This window comes from Triticum dicoccoides, chromosome 6B (genome assembly GCF_002162155.2).
Source record: "Triticum dicoccoides isolate Atlit2015 ecotype Zavitan chromosome 6B, WEW_v2.0, whole genome shotgun sequence".
In the NCBI taxonomy this organism is placed as follows: Eukaryota; Viridiplantae; Streptophyta; class Magnoliopsida; order Poales; family Poaceae; genus Triticum; species Triticum dicoccoides.
The window spans coordinates 524,617,120-524,628,502 of NC_041391.1; the positions used below are offsets into that span (position 1 = coordinate 524,617,120).

An 11,383-nucleotide genomic window follows, 5' to 3' on the forward strand; every position below is an offset into this window, starting at 1 on the left:
CCCTTCACGGCCACTTGCGAAAGTGAGATCTAATAAAGATAGTAAGATAAGATAAATATATTTTTGGTATTTTATAAGATAGATGAAAAAAGTAAAGATGCAAATAAAAGTAGATTGAAAGCAAATATGATAAGAGATAGACCCGGGGGCCATAGGTTTCACTAGTGGCTTCTCTCAAGATAGCATAAGTATTACGGTGGGTGAACAAATTACTGTCGAGCAATTGATAGAAAAGCGAATAGTTATGAGATTATCTAGGCATGATCATGTATATAGGCATCACGGGCATCACGTCCATAACAAGTAGACCTACTCCTGCGTGCATCTACTACTATTACTCCACACATCGACCGACTCCTGCCTGCATCTAGAGTATTAAGTTCATAAGAACAGAGTAACGCATTAAGCACGATGACATGATGTAGAGGGATAAACTCAAGCAATATGATATAAACCCCATCTTGTTATCCTCGATGGCAACAATACAATAAGTGCCTTGCAACCATTTTTGTCACTGGGTAAGGACACCGCAAGATTGAACCCAAAGCTAAGCACTTCTCCCATGGCAAGAAAGATCAATCCAGTAGGCCAAACCAAACTGATAATTCGAAGAGACTTGCAAAGATAACTCAATCATACATAAAAGGATTCAGAGAAGATTCAAATATTATTCATAGATAAACTTGATCATAAACCCACAATTCATCGGATCTCGACAAACACACCGCAAAAAGAGTTTACATCGAATAGATCTCCACAAGAGAGGGGGAGAACATTGTATTGAGATCCAAAAAGAAAGAAGAAGCCATCTAGCTAATAAATATGGACCCGTAGGTCTGTGGTAAACTACTCACAACTCATCGGAGGGGCAAGGATGTTGATGTAGAAGCCCTCCGTGGTCGATTCCCCCTCCGGCAGAACACCGATGAAGGCTCCAAGATGGGATCTCGCGGATACAGAAGGTTACGGTGGTGGAAATTGTGTTTCGTCCGCCTCCTGGATGTTTTCGGGGTACGTAGGTATATATAGGAGGAAGAAGTACGTCAGTGGCCGCCCGAGGGGCCTACAAGACAGGGGGCGCGCCCTAGAGGGGGGGGCGCCCTCCTATCTCGTGGGAGCCTCGGCTGCTTCTTGACTTGCACTCTAAGTCCTTTGGATCACGTTCGTTCAAAAATCACGCTCCCGAAGGTTTCATTCCGTTTGGACTCCATTTGATATTCCTTTTCTTCGAAATACTTAAATAGGCAAAAAAACAGCAATATGGTCTAGGCCTCCGATTAGTAGGTTAGTCCCAAAATTGGTATAAATGTGTAAAATAAAGCCCATAAACATCCAAAAGAGGTAATATAATAGCATGGAACAATCAAAAATTATAGATACGTTGAAAATGTATCAGTGGTCCTATGACTCAAATAAGAGAAAGGGGGTACGGAAGAAAATTCTACGTCTTCTCTCCGTCTTCTTTCTTATCGACTGTAGTCACACACATGGACCGGGTACTAACACAATTGCGCAAATTCTATGACTCTCGGTGATATTACCTCTAAAAAAGTCGAGTCAATATGGTTACCAATTAAAAATGTCTCGTAAAAGAACCATTCAGCATGGTCTTGCCTTGTACATATCCAACTTTTTTTTTGAATCATTTGTACATATCCAACTTTACTGCACACACACCCCCACTATTTCCTTCCCTGTGATTATTTATCGGGAGCTCCTAACCGGCGCCTCAAGCGCCGGTTCAGGAAGCTAGCGCTCACAGCCGCACCTGCTGGGCCGGCCCAAGACGCGCCTTCTACACCACAAAAAAAACCCATCTATACCACAAATAAATCCCCTAAAAAGTGTTGCTCCCATGAGGATTCGACCACACGACCTCCAGTAGATGTTCCAGTCAGCTAACCACTAGTGCAACCAATCGATCATGGATATTTTCGGCGCGCATGAGTTAAGAATAATTAAAGTCGCGCTATTTATTGCGCACAGATTTTGGGAAACGTAATTTTTTCGGGATGAAATTTGAAAATTCACAGATTTCAAAATAATCACGAATTGAAAAGGTTAACGAACTAAAAAAATCATTGATTTTAAAAAAGTTCACAAATTTCAAAAAAGTTCATCAATTTTGAAAAATAGTTCATTAATATCAAAAAAGTTTGTTCGAATTTAAAAAAAGTTCAACGAATTTGAAAAATGTTCATCGAATTTGAAAAAAAAAGTTCATCAAAGTTGGAAAAAGTTCATCAAATTTGAAAACAAATCATCGAATTTGAAAAAAGTTCATCAAAATCTAGGAAAGGTTCATCGAAATCTACAAAAAGTTCATTGAAATTGAAAAAAGTTCATGGAATTTTAAAAAAAATGTATTTTTTGTTTTTTGTTCGTGATTTCAAAATGTGTTCATAGTTTTCCAAATTTATTCACTTTTTAAAATTTTGTTCACAATTTTAAATTGTTCAGTGTACATAAGAATAATGTTCAATGGGTATTTAAATGGTTTTTCAGCGCATATCACAAAATTGTTTAATGTGTAGTTAAAAATTGTTCAGATTAAAAAAAGGGCAACCTGGTGCATGTAGCTCCCGCTTGCGCAGGGTCCAGGGAAGGGTCCGACCACTTTGGGTCTATAGTACGCAGCCTTTCCCTACATTTCTGTAAGAGGCTGTTTCCAGGACTTGAACCCATGACCTCATGGTCATAATATAAAAATTGTTCAGATTATATTACAAAAATGTTCAATGTATAAAAGTTGTTCATCTTATATCAAAAGAATGTATAAATATGTTTTATATTATTTAAATGTATATCACAAAAATGTTCGCTGTGTAGTTAAAAATTGTTCATCGTACACCGAAAAAATGTTCGGTGTATATTTGAAAATCGCTCATCGTATATAATTTTTTGTTCAGGTTCTCAATTATTGTTCACGTTTTAAAAAAATCATGGAATTTGAAAATTTTCATCGAATTTTAAAAAAAGTTCATCGATTTGATAGAGGTTCATCAAATTTGAATAAAAAAATTGCACATTTACGAAAAAAAGAAAAAGGAATAAAGAAATGAAAAATGAAAAAAGAGCAGGAAAAAGGAGAAAAAATCTCGCGACCTGGAGAAATAAAAGAGGGAAAATAGGTTTGCAAACAGCAAGTGGTTCTTTGCCTAGTGGTAACTGCGCTGAAGTTCGAACCACCGCAATCACTCTCTTTTGATTGATGCAGTTTTAACAGAAAAAGAAGAAATGGGCCGGCCCAGCCTGGCTCGGGGGGTATGCGCCCGTTTGCGTGCAGCGAAGAAACGGGCGCAACGGGCGCCGTTTAGGATTTGCCTTATTTATCGCATGGAAACATACATAAGTCACTAACATATTATCAGTAGTTATACCTGGCCCGACCCAACCTGGCCCGAAAAAGTCTGACCTGACCCAGCCCGATCTTGCCCGTAGTCCGGGCCTGGTCCTAGGTTTTTAGCCCGAAGGTCGGGCCAGGGCCTGCCATATTTGTGATTTAGGGAAGAGGCCCAGCCCAAGGCCCAGCAGGCTTTTCCAGTGATGGGCCAGGCTTGGGCCTAAATTCTAGCCCTGACGGCCAGGCCAGGCCGGGACCGGACCTAGGCTTTCTACTTCGGGCTTTGTTAGGCCTGCCTGAAGCCCAGCCAGCCCGACGGATGGCCAGGTATATAGTCATTCGTCCCGGAACTCTGGGTTGAAGATTTTTTTTTTTGTTATATATTTCTTGAAGTAAACCTTTCAACCTGTTGGATATCAGTTATGTATAAATCGGTTCTGGCTGATTCTCGCGTGGCCTGTTGACGAAAAATGAAAAATCATACCATTTGCACCATAACTTGTGAAGGAAAAAATATTGAAGAAATGAATTCCAGATATCAAGTTTTTTTTTTTTGGCGTGGATAAATTTCAGATAAAAGTTAGCCAAGCCAGATATCACAACCAGACATTTCTAGAGTATAACGACATTTCTGGAGCTGATATGACAGCAGCTAATGCCTTCAAAGGTCAACAGCTGGATGCCATCAAACTTCTCTACATCCTCCTGTGCATCTAGCATATAATTGGGCTAGTCACCAAGAGAATATGAATGCAAATACTGACAATATGAATGCAAATAGTGACAATATGAATCCTCCTGTGCATCAAACATAAGACATATGCATGCAAATAAACAAGTTCAAACAACTGGGTTAATAAGGCACCAAGAACACAATGCTGGTTCGAGGTGCCTTACAAATTATACCATCAGATAATATTCATCTAGGCCAAACAGATCCATAGCAACACGCTTCTTCAAATTAACTTGTCATAAAACTAGGTATCTGTATCCAACAAAGCTAAAGTTCACCAAGAATTAGGAAATTTTCAAAACTAAATGAAGCTCGGCAATGAATTAAAATGGCAGTTAGCAGCTCTGTGACAAGTTAGATCTTAGAAGTGCCCGGAACAGGACTGGAAGAGCCTCACTGATGACAGGCAAGCCACTTCTTCCTTCACGGACTGAACATGAGACTTCAGTGATTAACACACAACCATTCCATCATGCAGTGGCACAAAACTGGATGTTGACATTCTTGGAAGCTTTTCTGAACTTCAACACCCTGCGCCTGAACTTGGCCTGCTCAAGGCCATCCATGGAAGGCACAATTGTCATCATCTCCAACATCTGCGCCTTCTTGAGCAGAAGCTTAACCAGATCCAATCCACTCTTGCTCTCATCAATGTACTCCATCCTAATTTCCCTGAGATTCCTGACGATCATCCCTCTACCACCAATAACACGATACTGAACTTCACTGTCGCTGCACCGTCTCCGCTTGGACTGCGATGGCTGCAACAACAAGCAATCACATCATCGGCATTAACATCATTTCATTGGAGCAGAGTTACCACAATAGTAGATAGAAGAACTCAAGTATGTCTATCTCACCACGACCGACACAGAAAGTTCTTGCACATTGGGGCAACTCGTAAGCAATGGTGCAATGGACAAAGCACCTTCTTCCCTCCTCTCTATTATGCATGCCAACCGTCTCACCTTGTCCAGCCGCACCTTGGACCATTCCTCAGGATGAGAAAATTGCTTCAAATTATCCACATCTAGGTGGTTAGATTTCTGAAACATCAATTATTACTTCACAAGATGAAGAAGTTCCGTATAATATACCTCAATACACCAGGGCGAAAGCACTAGGCTCCGTACGTTTCCAACCAACGCAAGCAGCTCTCTGAGATTAGGCTCCAGGAGAGCTTGTGGCTTCTCAATGGCCAGAACGACTTCGTCCAAGGAATCGGCGCCATTAATCATGTGTCTGTTCGCCATCGCACCCGAGTAGCGGAGAGTGCGCAACGCCGGCATCTCAGCAATGGCAATAGACGACTGCTCCGTCCACGAACAGCTGGCGATGTCAAGCGAGCAAAGCTGCGGCGCGCCGGCTAGTCGGAGTGCACCGATGTGGCACTGTTCAAGGATCAGGCAGCTGAGCTGCGTGCAGTGAGAGCAGAGGTCTTCGAAGAAGTCACCGCAGCCAACGAGCGAGACGGAGGCGAGGTGAAGGCGGGAGAGGCGGGTGAGGAGGCAGAGGGAAGGGAGCGGAAGGGCGTTGTGGTCGAGGCGAAGGGTGAGCGACGTGAGGTCGGTGCAGGCGAGGAGGGAGGGAGGGATCACGGCGAGGCGGGAGCGAGGGAGGTGGAGCTCCAGCTGCTCGACGCCTCGCGCCGCGGCGGCGGCGAGCCAGGAGGCGACGTGGCTGGCCGCGGAGGCGGCGAAGGCCTGGTCGAAGAAGCCGTCGAGCGCGAGGCGGAGGCGGCGGAGCGGGTGGCGCCGCGAGCCCGCGAGCGCGGCGGCGGCAGCGGCCGCGAATGCCGCCCTGCGGCGTGGCGCGGCGGGGAACGCCGCGGCGAAGTCGAGGTCGAGCGCAGGCGCGGCGGCCACCGCGCCGCGCCACCGGCGCGAGATGGCGGAGGAGGCGACGGCGGACCTGAAGGGCAGCTTGGAGACGATCAGCCCGAGCACCGCGTCGGGGAAGGCCTCGAACGGGTCGACGCCGCCGCCGCCGTGGCCCTCGCGGGCGGCGGCGTAGGCGTTCGCGTAGGTGAGACCCGCGGCGTGGTTGGGTATCAAGTGCTTGGTGCGCATGGCGCCCCCGGCGATCGGAAGAGGGTTTTTCTCGGAGCGAATCGAAGGCGGCGGCGTCGGAACCGAGGCGCGGCTGCTTTAATGGCTTCTCACCGAGGGTGGCTAGCCGTCATTGCGTGCCGTGGCGGCGAGCGGGAATGGCCGGCGTGACGAACAAATCGCCAAAATCGGTGGGTTTCTGGCTTGGTTTCCGCGTCGCGGCCGTGCGCAGCGCGTGGGGGTTTCTCTTTATCCAGTCCGGGGATGGTGCGGCTGCGGAGAAATTTCCCTTTTGTTTTTGGCAAGGCAGGCACGCGTACAAACAAAAAGGTTTCCGCTGCGGCGCACCTTGGTTTTGGACGCTAGTTTTGGGTTGGGCTCGGTTTGGACTCTCGGCTGCAGCGCTCACCTGGATCACGAAGCCACCTCGTTCGGTTGCTGGACTCGTTTGAACTTGGGAAATGTTAACCTCCCTGCAGATTTAAAAAATTGCCATGGCAGTTTTACAAAATGCCACCCCGGCTATGGGGGGTCCTTGAACTTTGAAAATCCATCTGCTCCTGCTGGTTGCTCGTATTGAACGTATTGCAATCGCACTGAAGATGGCAAAAATCGTGGAGTCAATTCTGCCGCCAGAAGGCAGAAGATGTTTATTGCGCGAGTTATTGACAGAGATACAACATTGCCACCAGTTACCCATTCGATGCCTACATTTTCAGTTACATTCCCTGCCTCATTCAATACTCCTGCGGTTCAAGTTTATGAGGTCACCCTTTATGAGATTTAACTTTGACCATGAATTAGACCGATAACATACAGAATAATGTGACTTCAAAGTCATACCATCAGAAACATTTTTCTAATACAGATCCAGTGGTATATCTTTGGTGACAAGACTGCTACGCCAACAACATCAACTTACTAAGACCTTTTCCCCACAAAAGAACAAATAACTTGATATTACCTCTATATCAAAATATAAGACGTTTTTGCAGGTTAGCCTACAAAAACGTCTTATATTTTGGTATTGGTATGGAGGTAGTAATTCTATGTTCACATATAAAATACGAGTACTAATACTGAAGTCTTTTTTGAATTAGGAAAGTATGATATTAATCTTCCAGAGGAAATATGAAAGCCAGAGCCGATGTGCCTAAACAGCGCATGATTGTAAATGTAAATGCATATGACCATCCAGTGTTCCAACAAGCTAAGCAGGTGACATTTATTTTCTTCATTTTATTGTCCTCTTTTTACAAGACATGGCTATGGCTATCTCAGAAATTATATACCTGGTTTGTTAATGTATTGGCAAGGGTACAACAACATTGCAAGAGCTGATGTTTCCACGAAAACAATAACATCGCATCGCTCACACCAAAAATTACACATGACATCTTGAATCTTCAGCAGCTATGATCCTTTTATTATTACTATTATTATTCTGTGAGGTCAATAGAGTGGTTGATTCCTTACAACGGGACCATCTCGGGATACTCTTTTCCTCTTTGCTCCAGATCTTGCCAACCAGCATCTTTAGGAAAGCCCTGAAGTCAACAACAAATGAAGTTACAATCTCCCTGCACAAGATTGTCGTGCGTTATTAGTACTCCATTTTACACACAGGCATGATGATGCTACTAAAACCGTGAGAAAGTTTGACAACAGAAAACGTCTGCAAACTATAAATAAATTCCTCCGCACTGGATTTGATGTCAAAGGGTTGTTTAGGCCACGAGTTGATTTCATTTTATTACAACAATTTACATTTGACTGATGCTGAATTGCTAATAAACCAAGACATTGACTAATATCCATATCTGAAAATTTTAACATGCACGCCCCGATCCAAATATAAGCAGTTCAAGAATCTGTCCCAGTCCAAACAAATTTAGGTTTGATTGTCAACAATGAGACAATTACAAACATCAACAAAATATTGAATTGACACAGCTAGATCCCTCATGAAACATACTGTCAGTCATACTTTGGTTTTTGTCTGAAGCAATGTAGTTTTGAAACAGAAATTAATGGTCAAAGTGTTTTGAAGATCATGTCAATGACCAAAGTTATCTATATTCATGGTCAGAGGGAATAGAAACAAGCAAAGGAAGAATCAAAATTTAGTCTAACAGGAAACTCATATAGTTTCATATTTGACTAGGAAAGAGACTAGTCTAATGACCGTAGTTTTGTCAAGTACTTGGTGCCACAGGTCATTCTTCAGGAAATATCACCATATGCTTGCAGGAACAGGAGCAATAGGAATCAAAGCGTTCTTGAGCAAGGTTAGTTCACTACGCAAGGGCACAAGCCATGTTTTAGCCTTGGATGTGAGTTCACAAAAGGTGGGGGAAAATCAAGAATGATCTGGACAATGCAATACAAGGCTACAGTTGAGCACTCATGTATATGGAGTAGTGTGGACATCAGGAATCGTGATCGTACTACAGTTGGAGATTCTACAGTGGGGAGGCAAATCCCTGAATAGTAGCTGTTTCTTTGAACATGGGGCAAGGGAACCGGAGATGGCTCCCCCCTCCTCTCCTCCCTCCTCCGGTGACCTTCTCGCCCTCGGCCCCTCTTTGCTCGTCGATGGCCGTGGCTCCCTGCTCTACTCCCCGTGGCTTGTGCTCCTCTCCCCTCTCCCCTCCCCCTACTTCTCTTCCTTCCCCATCTCGGCTCTTCCGGTCACCCTCGTGTTCCCCTCTTGGTCCAATTTCCAACAATTTTTGGGCGTTAGATCCGGATGAAACCTCATCTGTCTCCAGTTCCGCCTGCGGGGGCGGTGCGTGCTCTTTTTGGGTGGCCTGGGGGCGGATCCGCAAGTTTGCTCCTTGGAGGGGGGAGGGTTGGCGGCGCGTCGGGTGTCGGGCTGGGCAGAGGTGCCACCTCGTTCTCATCGCGCGTAAGCTGCTTTCCCTTGCTCCTTCTCCTAGCCTCCTCGGTGTTTTGTCTCGGCTCCTCTCGATCTCCGCCATCTCCCTCTTCTTCCTTCTCTATGGTGTCTGAAGCTCCGCCGGTTTCAGAAATGGGGGCGGCGACGCCGTCACTCGCGATGGCGGCTGAGGCTGTCGTGGTTACCCTAGGGGAATCCGAGGTGTGTGCTGGTCTGGGCTCAGCGAGGAGCATTGTGGGCCAGGTAGGGGCCCGGTGCCCTCTCCACCTGTTCTGTTCTCTTCTAACTTCCCCCCTCTCCCTGTTGGGCTTGGGCTGGTTGCGGCCTTCTCTAGAGGCCCATGCCCCTGTTCAGCCTGCCCATCCGTTTTGTTGGTACTTATGGCTGCTCAAGGGTTGCCCATCCGTTTTGTGGGTACTTATGGCTGCTCAAGGTTTGCTCGGACCTCTCTTTCGGGTTTCCAGCTTCTGTCGTTTATATTCGCAAGGCCAGATCCTTTTTTTCGCTCCTCGATCGAGTGTCTTCCTTCCTCCTCCCCCACCCCTCCTCTGATCCTTCATTGTCGTTGTGGCCATGGATCAGTCCCGCGACTCCCCTGGCGACAGCAATACCAACAGCAAGCGTGGGCTCGATGGATCTAGGGATACTAGTGCTGATCCGATGGCTTATGAGGCGGAGTTGCGGGCCAAGCTTGAGCGTGAGCAGGCGGCGAAGGAGCGGGACGCGTGAGGCACGCAACCGCCTTGGCTTCACGAGGAAGAACGGAGCTGCAAGCAATGGGCGCAGGAGGATGAAAGGATGGATGTGGCGCCTGTGGGATCCTATCTCTATTGATGAAGAATCCTTGTCTCGGTTGGGGCCCTGTTCGGTCACAGATCTAATGCCAGGCTCCTATCATGTGTGTGGTTTTATTGAGGTGTTCCCAGCCTCCAAACTATATCGTATCAATGTCGGGGTGGAGGGCCAGGCTGCTTCTCAGGTTCCCCGTGCTGCTTCTCCGCCACCCCGTGAAGATCAGAAGGTTTGATGGATGGAGATGAATTGGGTCCGGCGTTTTCCAAGCAAGAGTGGGATGCTCTTGGGCCTAAGTTGCAATTGATGTACCCAAATCGCGCATCGAGAGATGTTGCGGCCAAAGATGCGCCTGCTGTTGTGGCTGCTTGTGCACTGCCTACACCTTCTGTTCCTAGGGATGGAGCAGTCCTCTGGCTTCTGCTGTGTGCTCAAACCTTCCGACCAGTATTCCTTCGTCGTCTCAAATGGGATTGAAGATTTGCCTGATCATGAGAACTCTAGCCCTGAGGTGGTTGTGCTGGCGTCTAGGCCGTAAAAAACTGTAAAGAAATTCTCCCCGCGCTCTAGGATGTCGAGCGCGTCAAAGCAATCTGATGTTGGACTATTTCGCAGCCTTGACAATGACATGGGATTAGCTGATAAAGTGGATGTTGCTGAGCTGCTTGTTACTCCCTCCTCTTGTTCGGCAACGGTCAAGACTCCGGTTTCCACCGCCCAAAAGAGCTCATGTGCTCGTGATTTGGGGGAATCTATGCTGGTGCGTGCGGAGCGGCGTGCTGCTGAGAAGAAATTAGGCATGGTAAGTACTACCCCGATCTATTCCCCAAAATTCTTAATGCTTCCTGATTATCCTGATTCCCATTTCCTTGAGGTTGCGTTAGACTCGGGTGTTTTGTTGGGCTCTTCTTTTGTTGATCCGTCTACGGTGTTGTCTATTATTCGTGCTAACAAGCTGGCGCAAGCTTCTTTGGCGAAAGCGTGTATTTTGGCTGCTCCCTCACCTTTGACAGATGCTATTGGGAATGTCGTGCCACCCTCGCCTTCTTCCATTCCTGTTCTGGAAGCTGGGGTGGCTCTGGGTTTCTACTTCCCTGGATGATTGCGGCCATCCAGTAGCTACTGGTAAAACTCGTAGGAAGAAAAATGGTTCCTTGCTGGCCCCGTCGATGTCGAGCCTTCGTATTAAAATTTTATCTTTCAAATGAAGATCCTCTTCTGGAATATGTGTGGTTTCGGCGTGCGTGATTCTAACATTGATATTATTTGCATGCAAGAGACCATTAAATCGTGTTTCTCTGCTTCTGATCTTTCATCTATTGGTGGCTCTGGTCGTTTTATTTAGAAGTGGCTTCCGACCTCTGGCCATTCTGGTGGGGTCCTCATAGGTGCTAAGCTAGATGTCTTTGATTTTGTTGCCTGTGATTCCGGCTCTCTTGTATGGTTCTTTGCCACTATGATCTCAACTGTCTATGGGAAATTATTGGTGTTTATGGCCCAGCTGATCATGCTTTTTCTCAAGTTTTTTTGGATGAGCTCTCTGAAAATTTCTTCTTCTCTTCATGTAC

At 46.3% G+C, this 11,383-nt stretch overlaps 2 protein-coding genes across 6 annotated transcripts in view; both read right to left on the bottom strand.

Annotated features, from left to right (window-relative positions):
• Nucleotides 1-4,192: 4,192 nt before the first annotated feature.
• Nucleotides 4,193-6,362, bottom strand: LOC119320287 (F-box/LRR-repeat protein At1g06630-like). Its single transcript, XM_037594406.1, has 3 exons — nucleotides 5,174-6,362; nucleotides 4,937-5,089; nucleotides 4,193-4,837 (listed from the first exon to the last, which is right to left on the bottom strand). Exons 1-3 carry the CDS (start codon nucleotides 6,143-6,145, stop codon nucleotides 4,547-4,549), a joined length of 1,416 nt encoding a protein of 471 aa, XP_037450303.1. The 5' UTR covers nucleotides 6,146-6,362; the 3' UTR covers nucleotides 4,193-4,546.
• A 973-nt stretch (nucleotides 6,363-7,335) lies between these two features.
• Nucleotides 7,336-11,383, bottom strand: part of LOC119322805 (histone acetyltransferase MCC1-like) — a 10,226-nt gene continuing 6,178 nt past the window's right edge. For 3 of the 5 annotated variants that reach the window (XM_037596328.1, XM_037596325.1, XM_037596327.1), the window contains one exon: nucleotides 7,336-7,704. In XM_037596328.1, coding sequence (XP_037452225.1) covers nucleotides 7,509-7,704 — 196 coding nt within the window. In that variant the 3' untranslated portion in view covers nucleotides 7,336-7,508. The remainder of the gene's footprint in view (nucleotides 7,705-11,383) is intronic. The other 2 variants (XM_037596329.1, XM_037596326.1) reach the window with 1 other exon arrangement.

What these genes read in the sequence shown, in the direction of transcription:
- LOC119320287 (XM_037594406.1), bottom strand. Translation starts at nt 6,145, where the DNA reads ATGCGCACCAAGCACTTGATACCCAACCACGCCGCGGGTCTCACCTAC. An exon ending in TTTCGCCCTGGTGTATTGAG is followed by an intron (nt 5,090 to 5,173) that starts GTATATTATACG and finishes GATAATTTGAAG; the next exon opens with CAATTTTCTCATCCTGAGGA. An exon ending in AACTTTCTGTGTCGGTCGTG is followed by an intron (nt 4,838 to 4,936) that starts GTGAGATAGACA and finishes TTGTTGTTGCAG; the next exon opens with CCATCGCAGTCCAAGCGGAG.